General features: G+C 45.3%; 1 protein-coding gene across 1 annotated transcript; it reads left to right on the top strand.

The window, feature by feature from the left end:
• Positions 1 to 12,808: 12,808 nt before the first annotated feature.
• Positions 12,809 to 15,756, top strand: LOC107106128 (uncharacterized protein K02A2.6-like; the record flags this gene model as incomplete). Its single annotated transcript, XM_015406221.1, is given in 4 exon segments — positions 12,809 to 13,039; positions 13,523 to 14,476; positions 14,546 to 14,780; positions 14,783 to 15,756. Coding segments are annotated over 4 exon segments (2,394 nt in total), but the record flags the coding sequence as incomplete, so codon positions are not given.
• Positions 15,757 to 18,775: the final 3,019 nt, after the last annotated feature.

The raw sequence follows: 18,775 nt of genomic DNA, 5'->3' as shown, positions 1-18,775 counted from the left end.
CCTCCTGCATTATACATGGGGAGAGAGAGGGAAGGATCAACAAAGGAGAAAAGCGAGGGCACAGCAGACACCTGCAATAACCCAGGAACCATGGGGTTTCTTTTCACTTACCGTGGTTCCTAGGGTAGTCCTCCTGGCCTCCCACGTCGTTCCGAGATGAGGGGCCAGCAAGGAGCGTCCGAACTCAATCGGAGTCAAAGCGCCCCGGTGTGCTCATCCCCGCCGCTCAGCTCCGTTGACCACTCCCTATCGGGAGAGAGCAGAGCTAACTTGCCAGGACTCCTCAGCGCGGCGTTGTGGGACTCGTCTGGTCTGTCGTTCCCCAGGGGTTACCCAGGTCTACGGCCCAACGAAGGAACAAAAGCTCTTCCGCGTTTGGGAATGGAGGGAACAACCGGGATGTCAGCAAACAGGGAAGCTGAAAAGCTACCTGATGCTGTCCTCCTCCACAATATCCGTGCTTCTTCTTATCTTCTCTTCAATTTTCTTTCCAATTCGAGTGCTCTGAGAGAGCACAGTCCACCACAACCTGCTCTGAAGGCAGGGCCGGAGAGACTGGGAATCTGAGGGACAAGCCCCTCCCTCTCCGTGCCTCAAGAGTCTGCCGGCCCTGCCTTCGGAGGAGGGAGGAGCTAACCCAGGAGTTTGGAGTCCAAAGGACTGCTCCACTCCTGGACCACCGGAGAAGCCATTGTTACCATTCCAAGTATTCAATCCTTGGGCAGATTTATATGTTCTTGAAGGGAGATGAGAGCTTTTTTGCACTATTCCTCTGTAAAGAGGAGACATGTGAGTCAAGTTAATAACATGGTTCCTTCCCACACCTAGGGATGTGAAGACCCAAAAAAATATCCAGAAAAATATCCAGAAAAATTTGGGAAAAACCTTTTCCCCCCGTTTTTTTTTCCTGAAGCCTTTTTTTTTCCCGAAAAATTTGAAAAATTGAAAAAAGAAAAAAATTATTATGGAACGTTTTATTTTAACATGATGAATAAAATATTTTAAGACAAGGTGTTCAAATATTTTCCAAATCATTTCTAAAAAACTATGTATGATCTCAGATTGATCTAATTTCTGTTCACTGAGGACAAGCAAGTCCTAGGTTACAAACTGAACTCTCCAATGCAAGAACAAGATGCATTTCTTCCTTTAGGAGGTGCTATTGTCACAAGAAAAGAAAAAGGTTTCAGTTTTGTTTTTGCATGTGGGTGGGTATTCTGTTTGTAATAATTGTTTGGATACACTATTTTTTTTTAATATGCTAGTTGTGATAATTTCATGCCAAGTAAAAATGTCCATAGTCATATTTTATGTTCCTAAAGTAACAGAATGACTTTCAATCTGGAAAAGAAAAAAGAAGTGCTAATGTGGCATTTTTTTCAATTTTTCCAAAAATTTCCGGGTTTTCCCGGAAAAAACAGAAAAAACCCGAGTTTTTTTCCAAGCTTCAAAATTTCCAGAAATTTTAAATTTCTACCCACACCAGACCTACAAAACAGCTTATTTACATGTTACTTTGGTAAGATACAAATAAGGTCTTTGAATACAAGTGCTTTGCTCCCTACTGTCATGTTTCATGGCTGAGGCCAAAAACCCAGTGTCAGCAAGTCACAGAAAATGCCCCTCTGATGTCTGGGTTCAGTGGACAGTCCCAACTATAGTCAGTTCCAAAGCAGGAAGTTTGGGCACCAGTGGCAGGGACCTACGCCGGGGCAAGTTCCAAGAGGCGTAGTCAGGTCCAGTTTGAAGGTCAAAGCACAATGAGTCAGGACACGAGGTGAATCCAAGATGCATAGGCAGGTCCAGAATGAAGATCATAGCACAGGGAGTCAGGATCTAAGGCAAGTCCAGTCCAGAACAAAGATCAAAGCACAAGGAGTCAGGATGCAAGGCTGATCCAGGGAGTTGCAGGGAAAAGCAAGGAGCTGGGAATGAAAGTTGTTGCCAGTAAAGAACTGGCTGTAATCGTTCAGTATTTATGGGACTATAGCAGCCTATTCCTTTCCAGATATTTCCTGTCAAGACGCTGAACTGCAGGCTGTGGAAGGTCAGTAGTTCAGCAGTTCGCGACCCGGGTGCCGCAAGACGGGGTGAGCTCCTGTCTCTAGTTCCAGCTCCTGCCAACCTAGCAGTTCGAAAGCAAGAAATTGCAAGTAGATAAATAGGTACCACTTCGGTGGGAAGGTAACAGCGTTCTGTGCGCCTTGGTGTTTAGTCATGCCGGCCACATGACCACGGAAACGTCTTCGGACAGCGCTGGCTCTTCGGCTTTGAAACGGAGATGAGCACCGCAACCCTACAGTCGGATTCGACTGGCTTTCGAGCAAGGGAACCTTTACCTTTAAAAGGAACCAGCATTTTCCCTAGCTGCCAATACTTACCTCCACATTCTCTTCTGACTCTGTCTCTTTTGCTTTCAGCTCTCTAGCAGCAAAGGTGGGAAGATCTCCTACTCCTCCAAGGTGGGTTGTAATTCATGGATAAAAGTTTGTGCTTGTCAACAGGCCCAGCTGTAAATTTCAGAGGAGGGGCATGCTTATTGACTGCTCTGGTTTTAACCCTTTGAGATAGGGTTGCCAGGTTCTCCTGGCCACTGGCAGGAGTTGGGGGGGGGGGTAGGGTTGACAGCTTCAGGGTGGGAAACACTTGGAGATTTGGGGATGGAGCCTAGGGAGGACAGGGACCTCAGTGGGGTACAATGTCATACAGTCCACCCACCAAACAGGGGAACTGATCTCTGTCATCTGGAGATGAGCTGTTAATTGGATCCCCTGGTCCCACTTGGAGGCTGGCATCCCTACTTCAGGAGCATCCGCATCTGTCAACCACCCAGGCATTTCCTCCGTTAAGGTGTTGTACAAATAGATTCCCAAGCCAAAAAGGAAGCCACAATGAGGAGGAAAGTTCATTGGTTATTTAATTGTAATCAAATAAGTGAAAACAGTTAGGCCAAACCAGCCTATCAAAAATTGACTGCTTTCTGAGCAATATCAGGAAGTACATGAAATTTTATACCCAAAGTGACATAGGTAAAAAGATAACATCCAGAAATCATAATTGGTCACAAAATGACAGAGCATCATCTGAGTAGTCTTTCATTCATTGGTCAGTTACAAGAAAAGGTGTGCCTACATGATATCTTACATGTTTGTTTAACCTAACCTTATTAATAATACCCAAGGATTCTTCATACCCAAACAGAAGGTGTTGTTTTCTGATATGAAACTAAAGCCCTTGTTGACCAAGACAATGCAGAGTTTTTACCCCAAACAACTAAAACCATGCACTCTATACTTCAGGCAAATACATCTACTGATGTACCAGCAATACTGTACCGAAGTCCTGTTAAAAACACCAGACAGATAGATAGCTATTTCATCCAAACAACTTAAAGGGAAAAAAGAATCTTGTTTCTTGTCTGCTAGCATCAGCTAAAAAGACACTCTAACCTACAAAGGTGAGGCCTTGCCACTTAATAGGCTTTTATTAAAACATAAATTCATAAAACCTTAATATGGAAAAATTCATAAAACCAGAAAAATATAAGTATATGAATAATCGGATTTTTTTAAAAAAATAATTATATATTCCCATCCATGCTACAAAGGGGTCAAGGAATTCCTCCCCTGCTTCTGAGTTGTTATTGGCTGGACCTAGCTAACGCACTAGACAGATTGACTGGGCTGAACAGTGAGTCATGACACCTACTTTTACAAGTTGTGAGATGTTCTATGAGCAGTGCTACCTTGGTTTGGTTTCCTTTAGATATGATAGTGCTGTTGACTTTGTAATATTGTCTTTGTTTACAAATATGTAAGTATATCACATCTGCAAAAGGTTAATTCCTGCAGGGAAACAGACCCACAATCAGATTACCAGAGAGAGAGAGAGAGAGAGAGAGAGAGAGAGAGATCCTGAAAACAAAGGAGCTCTAATTTCAGTCATCTCATAGCTCTACATCTTAACCTAAACCCAATTCAAGTTAAATGTATTACTAATCAAAACCAAACTCACTAACGTTAGCTTTTCCTCACACACCTTCTGCACACACATATCTGTCTACCCTCATTCCCCCCTCACTCACTTACTCTAACTGGAAAGGTGTCATTTTCTGCAAGTTCTGACAGGGCTTTGAACGATTAAATACTGACACTTACCTCCTATCAATCAGCTACCACTGACAAACTATCCACAGCCATTATTGATCATGAGCATACTTTTATCATAGGCCCTAATTTCCATCATAGTAAAGGTAAAGGTAAAGGTTCCGTTGCTCGAAAGCCAGTCAAATCCGACTCTAGGGTTGCGGTGCTCATCTCTGTTTCAAAGCCAAAGAGCCAGCGCTGTCCGAAAACGTTTCCGTGGTCATGTGGCCGGCATGACTAAACACCAAGGCACACGGAACGCTGTTACCTTCCCACCGAAGTGGTACCTATTTATCTACTTGCAATTTCTTGCTTTCGGACTGCTAGGTTGGCAGGAGCTGGAACTAGAGACAGGAGCTCACCCCGTCTTGCGGCACCTGGGTCTTGAACTGCTGAACTACTGACCTTTCACAGCCTGCAGTTCAGCATCTTAACCACTTGAGCCACCGCTCATAGGTGTGTTTTAAGTCAAACTATGGTGATACACTGATGCACTATTAATCATACAGCATATCCAGGGCTGTGGCCAGGATTTTTTACTTCAGGGGGCATTTAAGTAAGTCAGGGGGCACTGTGTCAGGAGCAACGGGAGAGTAAAAGTTTTTTAAAAGTGACAAGAGAGAGAGAGAGGGCTGGAGTAGGGAGCAGATGTGCCCTGTGGTGTGCTTCACCTGCAGCCAGCCCAGAGGTACACTGTTAGCAGGCAGGCAGGGCAGGGTGACAGCTTGGCACGGCACAGCCGTGGCACACAAGCAAAATAAAATAAACTGGATGGATGGGGAGTCAGGAGGCATGGGCAGTAAGTTGGGGGGCCTGGCCCCGAGATGCCGCACTGTAGCTACAGGCCTGAGCGTATCCCTACCAGTACTCCAAATGAAATCATGCCAGAGTTAACTAATCTATAGTTTTCGTCTAACTACTTCAGAAGTGCTGCCAAATGCCACATGATCCCTCCAAAAAAATGCCTCTAAATCAATGCTCCCAGTGTATTACAGTGCACCTATAGTAAGTAAAGGTAAAGGTTCCCTTGCTCGAAAGCCAGTCGAGTCTGACTCTAGGGTTGCGGTGCTCATCTTCGTTTCAAAGCCGAAGAGCCAGCGCTGTCCGAAGACGTTTCCGTGGTCATGTGGCCGGCATGACTAAACACCAAGGCGCACGGAACGCTGTTACCTTCCCACCAAAGTGGTACCTATTTATCTACTTGCAAGTTCTTGTTTTCGAACTGCTAGGTTGGCAGGAGCTGGAACTAGAGACAGGAGCTCACCCCATCTTGCGGCACCTGGGTCTCGAACTGCTGAACTACTGACCTTCCACAGCCTGCAGTTCAGCATCTTAACCACTTGAGCCACCACAGCTCCTGCACCTATAGAAAGCAGTGTTAAACTCATTTGATTACAATGCAGGGGTGGGGTACCCTAGACATAAAAGCAACTGGGTATGACAGAGGTGCCCCATCCTTTGAAGTTAATGGAGGAAATTCTTTCAGGCTGGGGAGTACTATATGTCATCATTCATGCATGTGTGGGGAAAGACCCAGTGGAAATAGTATAGAAAGGAAATACAATATATTCAGCTCAGTAACAGGCAGTGTTCTTGTGCTGGTGGACAATACTGAATTCATACTCTCAGTATTGTATTTCATTAAAATAATACAGGCAGTGTATGGGAATTATTAAATGTGAACGTTTAGCACACATTATGAGGTATGTATTTACTTGTTTAAAAGTGTGACTCCTGAAAAGTAATAAACAAAATTCAGTTAAAACTTTCTTGTGCAATGCTTCATTAATCATTTTAATCCACACACAGGATTACAGAACACTGGAAAATCAAGATCAATGATACGCATGAGGATCTAAGTGCAGTAGGCAGGGGAAAGCCTGCCTTGTTACCATTTCTCTGGATGTAATGAAAGCTGTCATGGTCAGAATAAGCATGTCTTGATCTAAGTTAAAGAAAACAACACTGGGTTTTTTAATCATGAAAAGACAGACACTTTATGAAATTCAGGAAGACATGTACAAAAATGTCCAATGAGTTGAAAACAATTTTTAAACAGCAGCTAATTTTAGTTTATTTCTGCAATAGATTGGACCGTTAGAAATATATGGAAGCTAAGGTTTTCATAATATGCATGCAAAAATGATTTAGTAAACAAGAAAGTGGGGAAGGGGGAGCTTTCAAACATAAAAAATCTAATCCAGACATATAATGTTCTAAACTGAGCAGAGATGCACGGATTCAACACATTCTGTATGCAACCACTGTAAACTCAGGCCTTGTTTCTATGTCTGACAATCCTGAATCACCTGATTCACATTTCACAGAAGTTATATGGAAATACTTCCACTGAATACAGCATACTTGGGATAAAGATGTAAGCAAAGAGTATGATTTTTGCTTTGCATGTTGACATATATGCAGGCACAAAGAATAAAGCCAGAAGACCATCTAAAGGGTTTGTAAACAGGTTCAAATACTTCCTATGGTTTTTCAAATTAACAAAATTGAAGAATTTCATTCTGCCTGCCCGCTATTGATGTGGTCAGGGGGGGACAAGGTGTCCAGGAAAAGAGGGATTCTGTTTGAGTTGATAGAACATTGGTCTTAGAATGAGATGACTTTAATATAAATCTTATGTTGTCATTAACTTTTTTTTTGCAATTGCTGCACCATAATCATCATTCTAAGTGTAAAAAGTATGCCATTATTCACCAACTGTGGGGTTGTTTTTGATGGTATAATATACTGTCTTGTGAGCAAAAATCCTACTTTGTGAGCTACTGGCATTAAAGTTGTGAGCAAGCGATTTGGCTACTGTATCAATTAGTTTGCTCTGGAGCCATCCTTCCTGAGCTAAGACAAAAATGTGTGAGCTGGAGGCTAAAAAACTGTAACTCAGTTTAGAGGGAACACTGGGAGAAATGCTTCCTTTCCTTGTTAGTCTCAGTCCCCCTGGGATGAGGGGAGACTGCATGGTATGTCTCTTCTGCCTCACCCATTTTACCTCCTACTTGATTCTCAGAGCCAAGAGTGTTAATTTATTTGTGTTCATTGGACTGCATTTATGGATTCTTGCACTGCCACCTGCCAACTGCAGTTCAATCCAGGAGTTCTGAGCTTGTACCAGCATGATGAATGCTGCTTGACTGATATACACCATCAACTATGTAGGCACAAAAGCTGCACATACACTTTCATATAGCCGATTTTAAAAGATACATGACCTGCCTGTGAGAACCCTGGGACATAGTAAGCCTAGCAATCTAGTAAATGGAGAATATGCATCAATAGCAGTTAATCAGCATGCTACCTATTATTACTTTACAGGTGCAATACTACTCAAAAATGCTGTTTGAATAGTTTATTGGTAAGCCAAGCATACATGTTGCAAGCTACTTTCAGCCCCTTTTTAAAGCAGAAAGGTAGGAAGTAAATATTTTTAAAAATATTTTAAATAAATGCATGACAAGCAAATCATCAAGGTGATTGATCATATAAGGTGCTTAATGTGACAGAAAACTGACCTTTGAATAAGGTAATTTTCAAACACCAGGTTTTTGAACATTACAATCCCTGCAAAAGAAGGATTTCTTACCTGGTAAATTTGGATCTTGAAAATACAAGAGTAAGTAAAACAGTGATTTCTCTAAACCTTCCTTATGAAAAGAATGAAATTCTTTACTTGCATTTCCATCAACATATAAGCAGCTTCAAACAGAGTTCCAGTATAACATACAAAGTTTGAGAACATAGACTATACACCATTGCCTGGTGCTCCAGTACATACAACAGGTTCGGGGGGGGGGGGGTTGGTTGGTTATTATTTAAACTTTCCTCTTTATCTTGTCATTACAATCACACAAAAATCACTCCATTTATAACTACAGATGGTTATTTGGCTGTATTCTTAACCTCTCTTTGAACAAATGTTAGTTGTAACTCGCAGCACTGATGATGGCAACAAACTCATCACCAAATAAAGATCTGTGAATATTCATATTTCTACACAGAGACCAAATATGAAGACAATTTCTATACTAGGATTTGCATCTGAAGATGTAACAAAAGACACTTCACACTGGACCGAGTATGCACCCCCATCCCCTAAAAGATGGTTACTCATATTTAAACATAAGATCAATGCTGTCAAAGTTGAGAACTTCTACCACGTTTACTATGTAAGCTGATTGAGACTGCCATGTGCAATAATATAGCCAGCTCCCACTGTGTGGGATTTTTGAACTGGAGCCAGTGATAGCGATTCTGTTTTAATAAGTCAGAAATCCAATTTTTCCCATTTTGTGCCATTACCTCTTATTTCCCCTCAATCTCAGCTTCTCTCTACCTACTAGCCTACCCATTGGTTCCAGCTTCTCCTCCTGTTCCCCTCACCATATCTTGCCCTCTTCACTGCCACCCCCACAAAATAACCTCCTTACCAGCACCAGCTTCCCCTCCCAGTCTGCTGCCACCATGTGTTCACAAACCACTTTGTCATCCAAACTCTGAGATAATTTTTTGCTATGAACTTTTGGTGAACAGTTTTACTCTCACTTTAGCTCATGTATAAAAGCTACATTTTTTCTGTGAATCCAAGGGTTCCCCTGAGTTTGCTGAAAACTACATCATAGCTGTGGATGTGTTGATTTGTCTATCTGCATGGGAGCCAGCTGTCAGATATATAGATATCCACTGTCTGTAACCATGACCTATTGTCTGAAATGTTTTAATTGAATTGTTTAAGTTTTATTGATGTGAGCAACCTTTATTGGACAGAAAGATACAAAAGCAAGATACAAATATTGTTTAACTGCTTTGTTTTTAAATTGTTTATTTAATTTTGTCAAGCACTACATTTGGCTTCTCCAATGAAAAGTCCCTTATGAGTGTAAGACAAAATACAGATGTTCACAGACTGTTTTGATGATCTTGTAAATCCTTAAGGGAAACCAAAACCTGGAAGTACAGAGGAGCAAAACAATAAAGAGTGTATAGATCTTTTGGTATTTTATACAAAAGCAGACTTGAATCACGCCAAGAAGACTGAAATTTGGTATTAATGGATACATTATCAGCCTGTCAGTCACTGTGGAACTTGAAAACTGTCCTGTCAGCATATATGGCAAAAGGAAGCCGTGCAGACGGGAAATCATCACTTTTATTTTATTGTGATGTGAGATGTATTAGCCGACCTAAAAACAAAACAGAGTAACCACAACCGTATTCCAGAAATCCACAGCATGCTCCAGTCTCAATAAAGCACCCAACAGAGTTCTTTTTTCTCTTCAGCAGGCAGCCAGATGGCTTGTCTGGCTCTCAAGGGGTGACTGACTGGCCCTCTCCCCTAGTTGTGCATTTTAAGGAGCCAGCTGGTAGGCCTAATTCCACTAAAAATTCCCAGTATGGCATGTTTTATGGAGGTGGCAGGATTTCATGTATATGACCGTGCACTCTGGAGCATCCAAGCTCATAAGTATTTTACATTCTTGAAAAGGTGGAAGCAGCTGCTGCTGCAGTGGAATGCTGGAGAGGACCAAAAAAAAAATGAGGGGGGAAAAACACCCTGTTTTGCCTCTCCTCAAAAAAGAAATCTCCTGCCACTGTACTTAAAATTAACCAAGTGCAGAGTAATGCCAGGAAATATCTGAGTGAACTTAAGCATCCAAAGGAAAGATTTTATCTGGTTCAGACTTGAATAGAGTCTGAGAACCCATGGTGGGAGGGAAATTCTAATTTTATCCCAAACTCATTCATCTGTCTGCCTCCTTAACTGGAATGAGCTTTAATGCATGAACTTCTATTTGTGCACTATTTATTTACAGCAACAGATTGCTTCATTGATGGCATGGTGCTTATTATTTTAAAAAGCCTATAAAAGCTCATGGCCACATACCAGCACTCTAGACACAATTGAGTAAGCCAATAAATAAACTGCATCAAATGGAGGCTGACGATATTCCATTCCTTCATCCAATAAAGCAAAAAGGCATTTTCTACCACCCATTTGCCTCTCCCTCCCTTGATACATGTTCCCAGTGTTTCCCAACTGTAAAGGACAACCAGATCAATGCTCCCTCTGAGCTGCAGAGTCTTGTGAACAAAAATTCTACTTTGTGAGCTACTGGCATAAAAGTTGTGAATGAGCCATTTGGCTACTGCATAAATTAGTTTGCTCTGGAGCCCTCCTTCCTGAGCTAAGACAAACATTTGTGAGCTGGAGGCTAAAAAACTGTGAGCTAGCTCACACTAACTCAGCTTAGAGGGAACACTGAACCAGGTGTATCTTGTTTCAGAGGGTAGCCATGGTGCTCTGTAGTGGAACTGCTAGATACCAGTAGCACCTTAGAGACCCACAAGATTTTCAGGGTATGAGCTTTCAAGAATAAAAACTTGCTTCGTCAGGTACAAGTCGGGATTAAAATTTTAGTTGGTGAGGCGTTGGGAAATTGGGAGGGCAGGGGAGAGAGAGGGGAGGGCAAGGAGAACTTTTTGCACTTAGAAACCACCCTGCACCCCACGAGGGGGCGGAACTGCAACTTCCCTGCTTCTCTCCCCCCAGTTGAGGCAGGATTTCTGCTGACTCAAAACAGAAAGACTTTTTTAACTGAGTGAAGCAGGTCCCGTCCCCTTCATGCCAGCTGACTGCAGCAGGAGAAACAGTGGCTCTTCTGCCCAGAGGTGGGTGGGTGGGTGCTGAGGTGGCCGGTGGCACATCCAGTGAGCTCCTGAGAGCAGTGGCGAAGGTAGGCAAAGGCACAAGCAGCAAGGCTGTGAAGAAGAGGCTGGCTTCCCGCTGTCCACTATGCTCCTTCCCTCCACTGGCTGAAGCAAAATGCCAGTCCTGGCCTGCCTGCACAGGAGAAAACCACCTGCTGCCCACTTCAGCCTTGTGGCCAGCAAGGCGAGCTCCTCTGTGGCGCATGCACAGGTAGGGAGGGAGGGTTTCTAGCAGCAGGATTTGTGGGGTGGGGCTGTTGCATGAGGGGGCATGGCCACAAAATGCCCCACTGTAGCTATGGGCCAGTGCAGCTGTAGCAGAGCTTGGCTGTAGACGCTTCTTTGTAACACCCCCTCCCACCTTCTGACTCAGAGATTCCTATTGCAACTTGTATCTAACGAAGGGAGCTTTGACTCTCAAAAACTCAGACCCTGACAATCTTGTGTGTCTGTAAGGTGATACTGGACTCGTACCCAGATGTATATAGGTCAGAAACTCAAAATGCCCAGTGACTTAGAATATGTTTGGTTGTGCAAGCTAAAATCTACATACTTCTGGAACAACCTGTGTTGGCAGAGTGATTAGCACAGGAAATATGCATAACCTGACTGAAGCATAGATAAAGGTTTATTTAAGAATAAATATACTTGATAGTAAAGAGGAGAGACAGAGATAGGGTCCCAACTGTATCACTAGCTGAGAGAGAGGATCAGACTAAGTGTGGAACTTCTGAGAAGGGGGAAATTGCCCTAAGAGTAGCTTTCTGGAGACAGACAAGGAATGGCCCTCAACAGAAGAGAAGGTGCTGACCTCATTATCAGTGTTCCCTCTAAGCGGAGTTAGTGTGAGCTAGCTCACAGTTTTTTAGCCTCCGGCTCACACATTTTTGTCTTAGCTCAGGAAGGATGGCTCCAGAGCAAACTAATTTATGCAGCAGCCAAATTGCATGCTCATAACTTTAATGCCAGTAGCTCACAAAGTAGAATTTTTGCTCACAAGACTCCACAGCTTAGAGGGAGCATTGCTCTTTATCCTACCTAATCATCTTCTAGCTGCCCCCCCCCCCGAGTCTTCTTCTCTTCTTCTTTATACACCATCCCTGGGAAACGAGAGGAACAAATTAATCTTACTTTAATATTAATCTCACATTGGGTATCTGTAATGTATTCAGATGCTGCCCTGAATGCATTAGGAGGTATGTAAATCCTCCCATAGAGAAGCCATTCAAAGCTTCAAGCTTCTACATTAGCCCGGAGTGTTTAAATACCGAGCAGCTGAAATGGACAAGCTGTTCGGGCTATGAGGAGTTGTACCGTGTCAGAAGAAGTCGATTGAAGAGCTGAATAAACTTGAGTTTTGCTGAATCACTCTCTGCCTATTATTGTTAAGCACGGACTTAACAATTGGCGACGAGGATGGGATCCAGGAGCGGGTAGGCAGCCCCGCTGGTCCCGACCCAACGACGGACAACCAAGAGCAGCAGCTCGCCGTGGCAGAGCAGCGACAGGCACCACCAGCACCGGTGGCAGCGATCGCAGCTATGGCCAATAGCCCGAAGTTCGAGGCATTCGAACCAGCGACCGAGGACTGGGACGCCTACCTGCTGAGGTTCGGGTTCCACCTCGAAGCGAACGACATCACCACGGAGGAGAAGAAGCGAGCCACCCTCCTGAGCTCTTGTGGCAAGAGCGTGTTCGATGTCGCCAGGTCTCTGGTGGCACCAGCGGACATCGGAACAGTGCCGTTCAAAGAGCTGACGGAGAAGTTGAAGGCACACTTCTCCCCGCAACCGTCGGAGATCGCTAGCCGGCACGCGTTCTTCAAGAGGAACCAAGCGCCCAACGAGACGGTGTCCGATTTTGTAGCGGCTCTACGTAAAGCGGCCAGACCGTGTAACTTCGCCGACGTAGAGGAGGCCCTGCGAGACAGGCTGGTGTGTGGCATGCGGGACGAGCGGCTTCAGCAGCGCCTGTTCGCAAAGGCGAAATTGACCTGGGCCGACGCCTACAATGAAGCCATCGCAGCGGAGACAGCGGACAAATCGACCCGTGAGGTGCGTCAGCGTCTGGCTGCAACAGAGCTTCGCGTTCACCACCAGGGGTCCGAAGGAGAGCGTGAGGGCGCGGCTGAAGACGTCTGCGCTGTGAAAGGGCCTACGAACCAGTGGACCCAAGTGAGGACTTCGCCCACTCCTCCTTGCACCGGCTGTGGCGGCAAGCACTCCAGAGAAAGCTGCTGGACCAAGGACGTCGACTGCAGAGCATGCGGAAGGCGGGGCCACATCGCTCGTGCTTGCAGAGCGCCAAAAGTTTCAACGCCCTCAAACAAGCCCAGGTAGCAACGTTCCCGAGCCGCACAGCATGAAACCAGCTGCCAGGTCGTACGATCAAGCGCACCTTCGGTCCAACGAATCGGAGGCACAGGCAAGATCAACGTGACGGTCCATCTAGACGGCGTTCCGTGCGGTGTGGAGGTCGACTCGGGATCGTCGGTGACCGTGATTTCGTCCAAGTCGTGGCAGCAGTTGTTCCCCACCAGGAGTCGTCGCCGGCTGAAGCCAGCAGACACACAAGTGTCCGACTTCCAGGGCAAGCGTATACCTCTGGCAGGGAGGGATACGTTTGAAGTTGAGTTTAAGGGGAAGCGGGCGACCCTTTCATTGTTGGTGGCTGAGGGGAACAGAGTGAATTTGCTGGGGCTTGACTGGTTTGAACCGTTGGGAATTGCTATTTCTGGCATTAATAGTGTAACGAAGAATAAATGGGCTGTACTGTATAAGGAATTTACTGATGTGTTTGGGGGTGGCCTGGGAAAATATACGGGACCCCCAGTAGCGTTTGAACTTGATCCTGCCGTGAGGCCAGTTCGCCTCAAGTATAGGAAGGTTCCTATTCCTCTTAAGCCCAGAATTGAAGCAGAGCTGGACAAGCTCATCGAGCAGGGCGTGTTAGAGCCAGTTCCCTTCAGTCGGTGGGAGACCCCCATTGTGACCCCTGTTAAGCCGGACGGGTCAGTACGCATCTGTGCTGACTACAAATGCACCATAAATCGGGCATTGCAGCAGCACTCGTACCCAGTACCGGTAATTAGCCATGTCTTGGCATCGTTGGGGGGGGGGGAAGTTTTTGCGAAGTTCGACTTGGCCCAGGCTTACCAGCAGCTCCCCGTGACCAAGGAAGCTGCTGAGGCACAGACCATTGTAACACACAGGGGGGCGTTCAAAGTAAACAGGCTCCAATTTGGTGTGAACGTGGCCCCAGGGATTTTTCAGGGCCTCATGGAAGGGCTGTTGAGGGGGGTACCAGGGACAGTCCCTTATTTTAATGACGTTCTCATTGCTGGGAGATCCGATGAGGAACTTATGCACAGGGTCAGAGAAGTGCTCAAGCGTTTCCGTAAGGCCGGATTGAAAGTAAAACAATCCAAATGTTTGATAGGGGTGGATAGCGTGGAATTCCTGGGGTTCAGAGTGGACCAAAATGGCGTACACCCCACAGACGAGAAGGTGAGAGCTATCAAAAATGCCCCTTGCCCCATGAATAAAAAAGAGCTGCAAGCCTTCCTCGGGCTGCTCAATTTTTATCACGCCTTTCTCCCCCACAAGGCGTCCGTGGCGGCACCTTTACATGCGCTCCTTCACAAGGACGCAAAATGGCGGTGGGGTGCTGAACAAAAAAAGGCGTTTGAAGGGGTGAAATCATTGTTGTCATCAAATGCAGTGTTGACCCATTACGATGACCAGAAATTGTTGGTCTTGGCCGCAGATGCCTCTCCTTATGGGGTGGGGGCGGTATTGAGTCATGTACTGGAAGACGGACGGGAGGCCCCCGTCGCGTTTTACTCAAGGTCGCTATCTGAAGCTGAGAAGAACTATGCTCAAATAGACAAAGAGGGACTGGCGCTGGTATCAGCAGTTAAAAATTTCACGATTTCTTGTATGGCAGACATTTCCTACTTGTGACGGACCACAAGCCGCTGCTTGGAATCTTTGCCCCGGACCGGCAACTTCCAAATATAATGTCTGCCAGAATGCTCCGTTGGGCCTTGTTTTTGTCGGCCTATGACTATGACCTGGAGCACCGGCCGGGCAAGGCCATCGGACATGCGGACGCATTAAGTCGTTGCCCGCTGCCCGGCCGAGATTTGGACCCTGCGCCAACGGCCTCTGTGTTGGCCATCGAAGAACTGCCGCAAGCACCCATCACCTCCAAGGACATTGCCGCTGCGTCGGCTAAGGACAGTGTAATTGCGAGAGTTCTTAACTGGGTTTGGAGGGGGTGGCCGATGGGTGCTATGGAGCCGGAATTTCGCATGTACAAAGCGCGCCAAAACGAGCTGTCTGTGTCTAAGGGCTGTTTACTGTGGGGAAACCGGGTGGTGGTGCCTCACTGCCTCAGACAAAAAGTGCTGAAATCACTCCATGAGGGCCATCCAGGCATGGTCCACATGAAGGCACTGGCCCGTGGTTATGTGTGGTGGCCCGGGCTTGATGCGGAAATCGAGGATTGGGTCAGAGTGTGTGAGCCCTGTCAGCAGGCTAGGCCTGAGCCGTCAACCGCCACTCCGCAGCGTTGGGAGTCGGCGGGAAAACCTTGGTCGAGGCTCCACCTAGATTTTGCGGGGCCAGTTCAGGGACAAATGTTCCTTATTATTGTTGATGCGTATACGAAATGGTTGGAGGTTGCGCACATGCATTCCACCACTTCCGGGTCTGTCATCAATGTGCTGCGGCGCCTGTTTGCGACCCATGGTATACCCGATGTATTGGTCAGTGATAACGGGACGCAATTTACATCTATGGAGTTTGAAAAATTTCTGGCTGATAACGGAATCAGGCAGATTACATCGGCCCCATTCCACCCGGCTTCGTATGGCCAGGCGGAAAGAATGGTAAGAACCACCAAAGAAGCACTGAGTAAATTGGTTTATGGTGACTGGGGGGTAAAGCTAGCTTCGTTCTTGCTCAGACAGCATGTTACCCCTTGTTCAGCAACTGGCCGCAGTCCGGCCGAAATGCTGATGGGCCGGAGGCTGGCAACCCTATTAGATAGGTTGCACCCGGACCTGAATGACCTTAAACCACCACAGCAGAGTGAACAAACGAAGGTACGCATATATGAGAAAGATGACAAGGTGTATGCGAGAAATTATGCCAGTGGTCACTTGTGGCTCCCAGCCACTATTGTTGAAACTGTTGGGTCCAGAATGTATGTGGTACGACTTGCTGATGGTCGCAAGTGGCGTAGGCACGTAGACCAGTTGAGGCAACGGTGGGCGACTGACCGACCCAACGCGTTGCCAACTGAGTCAATAGACCCCGAGGACCTTCCGAGACCTCCCCTGGAGGCGAGTGCTGACGGGCCTGAGGGCATCAGCACTGTTCCCGAGGCTGGGCAGACCCCTCCTCTCGAACTAAGTGTAACGGATGGAAGTGTTCCTGGCTCTGAGGTCCCAGAGCCAACCGAAGTGCCACTGACGGAATCTAGCCCTGAGCCGAGTCCACCTAGACGGTCTCAGAGAACGAGACGAGCCCCTTCCTACCTGAGCGATTATGATTGTTCGTAGTTGTTTTTGCTTAGGGGGGAGGGATTTGTAATGTATTCAGATGCTGCCCTGAATGCATTAGGAGGTATGTAAATCCTCCCATAGAGAAGCCATGCAAAGCTTCAAGCTTCGGCAGGGATTCGCGCCGAAAAGTATCGTGGCCAATCAGATTTGAATGTATGTAAGCGGGACCGCTTATGATTGGTCGTTCATGCGCACAACCTGATAGGTTGGTTTAATGTACAGTAGGTGTGGCTACATTAGCCCGGAATGTTTAAATACCGAGCAGCTGAAATGGACAAGCTGTTCGGGCTATGAGGAGTTGTACCGTGTCAGAAGAAGTCGATTGAAGAGCTGAATAAACCTGAGTTTTCTGAAATCACTCTCTGACTATTTTGTTAAGTACGGACTTAACAGTATCCAAAGTTTGCAAAATATTTGTGTATTTACTGTTTAAGACATTTATCTTATCTCTCCACTATCTTGATGTTAAGCAAAACAAGGACACAGCAAACAATAACAGTAAAGCAGGATACAGCAGGATGCAGATTAAGGCATATCTTATTAAAAGTAAGGGTAAACAGGATGGATTTAGCCAGGCATCTAAAGTATAACAGAGATGATTTCAGAGAACCTTGTCTGAGGAAGAAATTTCATCACCAGGTGCCATCTGAGAAAATACCCAACCTACTTTATGACTGTTATGGCACCTAGAAAAGGGTCCAAGATGATGAACTAATTGACAAGTGTGTTCATTTGTTAGTAAACAATCTTGTATTACCTGGTCTATGACCTTTTAAGGCTTTAAACCAGTACTTTCAACTGTGCTTAGAAACAAACTTGGAAGCCTGTGAAGAACTTAAAATACAGGGGAAATACAATCTCAGCAAGCTATCACAGTTAACTATCTAGCTGTTATAGTCAGGGCCGAGTGTCATTTCTGAATAATTTAAAGTAGCTGCATGCATTACGGTAGCCCAACCTGGATGTTTCTAAAATGTGAACAACTGACAATAATGCTGAAGGATTTGAATGGTATGGATGGAAGTAACACTTAGAGGAAGCCATGGTGGTATTGGGTAGGGAGAATAATTAGATGTGTGGAAGAATGTTTGTTTAATCCTTGGTCACAGCTGTTCTTTTGTCTAGTATGCTTACTGTTCTCCAAGACATAATCTGACAAAACATTGGCTTATCCTTCCCTCTTTAGATTGATGCCCTGAAAGTACTACAGTAAACAGCTAAATAAACAAACCTGTTAAGCATTAAGACCTTGATTTATGAGCCGCAATGTGGTAACTGAAATTTTAGAAATCTAACCTGGTGTTTGTTCTCAAGATGAAGCAGTAATTATGTCAAGTAAAAGACCAAATAAACACCTCCAGTCCAATTGTCACAGATGTCCCTTTTGGGGAGATGTGATGCTACAGAAGCACAGGCAACCCTTTGGGGCTAGTCATCCAGTTACCCAGACTGGTCAGTTTTTATGCACCAAAAAGGAAAGAATACTATAGAGAATCAACTCTCCTGCTATAAAAATAAACATGGCTCAAAACACTACATCCTTTCTAAAAATTTTGTTTAAAAATGAAACACAATAAAAGTGGCAAGACAAGGAACAAACATGGTTAAGTCAAAACAGTCTTTTTGGCATCCCTTTGGCTTTCTCTCCCTCTCTAAAAAGAATCCATTGTTTTTGTAGACAAAAGGCAGTAAAGTGGATATTCTCAATCAGCAAGCATTTCAGCCTCAGCATTACACAGATAGCTGTTCTTCATGAATGCGGACTTAGATATCGTCATTTTAACCTGGAGATTATCCATTGCTGGCCCAATTCCATGTAAGGCAACATGGGATGGAGGTTTCAACCAGCCTTTTTACATCCATGTATGGGCTGTATCTGAAGTGCTCTGTTCATTTCAAACTGCACTACTTTTTCCCATCACCTTTTTCAAGTGCATTCTATTCTTCTTCTTTTAAACTGGAATACAATGCACTGGGAAAAGGGGGGAGAGGCGCATCTTTCATACAGCACACTCCAGTCATTCAGAAATGTACAGAACAACTGAAAATGGAAGACAAGAGTTTTCCAAAAAGAAACCCAGCTTCTTACTGCGACTCAAAGAAGTGCTGAGAAAATGGGCATGATTTGCAAGAGCAGGCAGGAAGAAGAGCTGAATAGCATGATGCAGCCTTCCTTGTGATGGATTTGGGGGAAAGGGGATGAGCCTATGTCAGAATGGGCATCAGCCTCACTCCTTCTCTTTTTGACCATGGGCAAGGGACAGAGATGGAGGAAGGTAAGAAGCAGGAAAAAATGAGCTACTTGGAAGGATAAGTAGAGGGGTACCCATAGCCCAATATA

The sequence above is a fragment of the Gekko japonicus genome, unplaced genomic scaffold (assembly GCF_001447785.1).
Source record: "Gekko japonicus isolate JY-2015 unplaced genomic scaffold, Gekko_japonicus_V1.1 scaffold1335, whole genome shotgun sequence".
In the NCBI taxonomy this organism is placed as follows: domain Eukaryota; kingdom Metazoa; phylum Chordata; class Lepidosauria; order Squamata; family Gekkonidae; genus Gekko; species Gekko japonicus.
The sequence above is the reverse complement of the archived record's forward strand: the minus strand, read 5'-3'. Positions and strand labels throughout refer to the sequence as shown.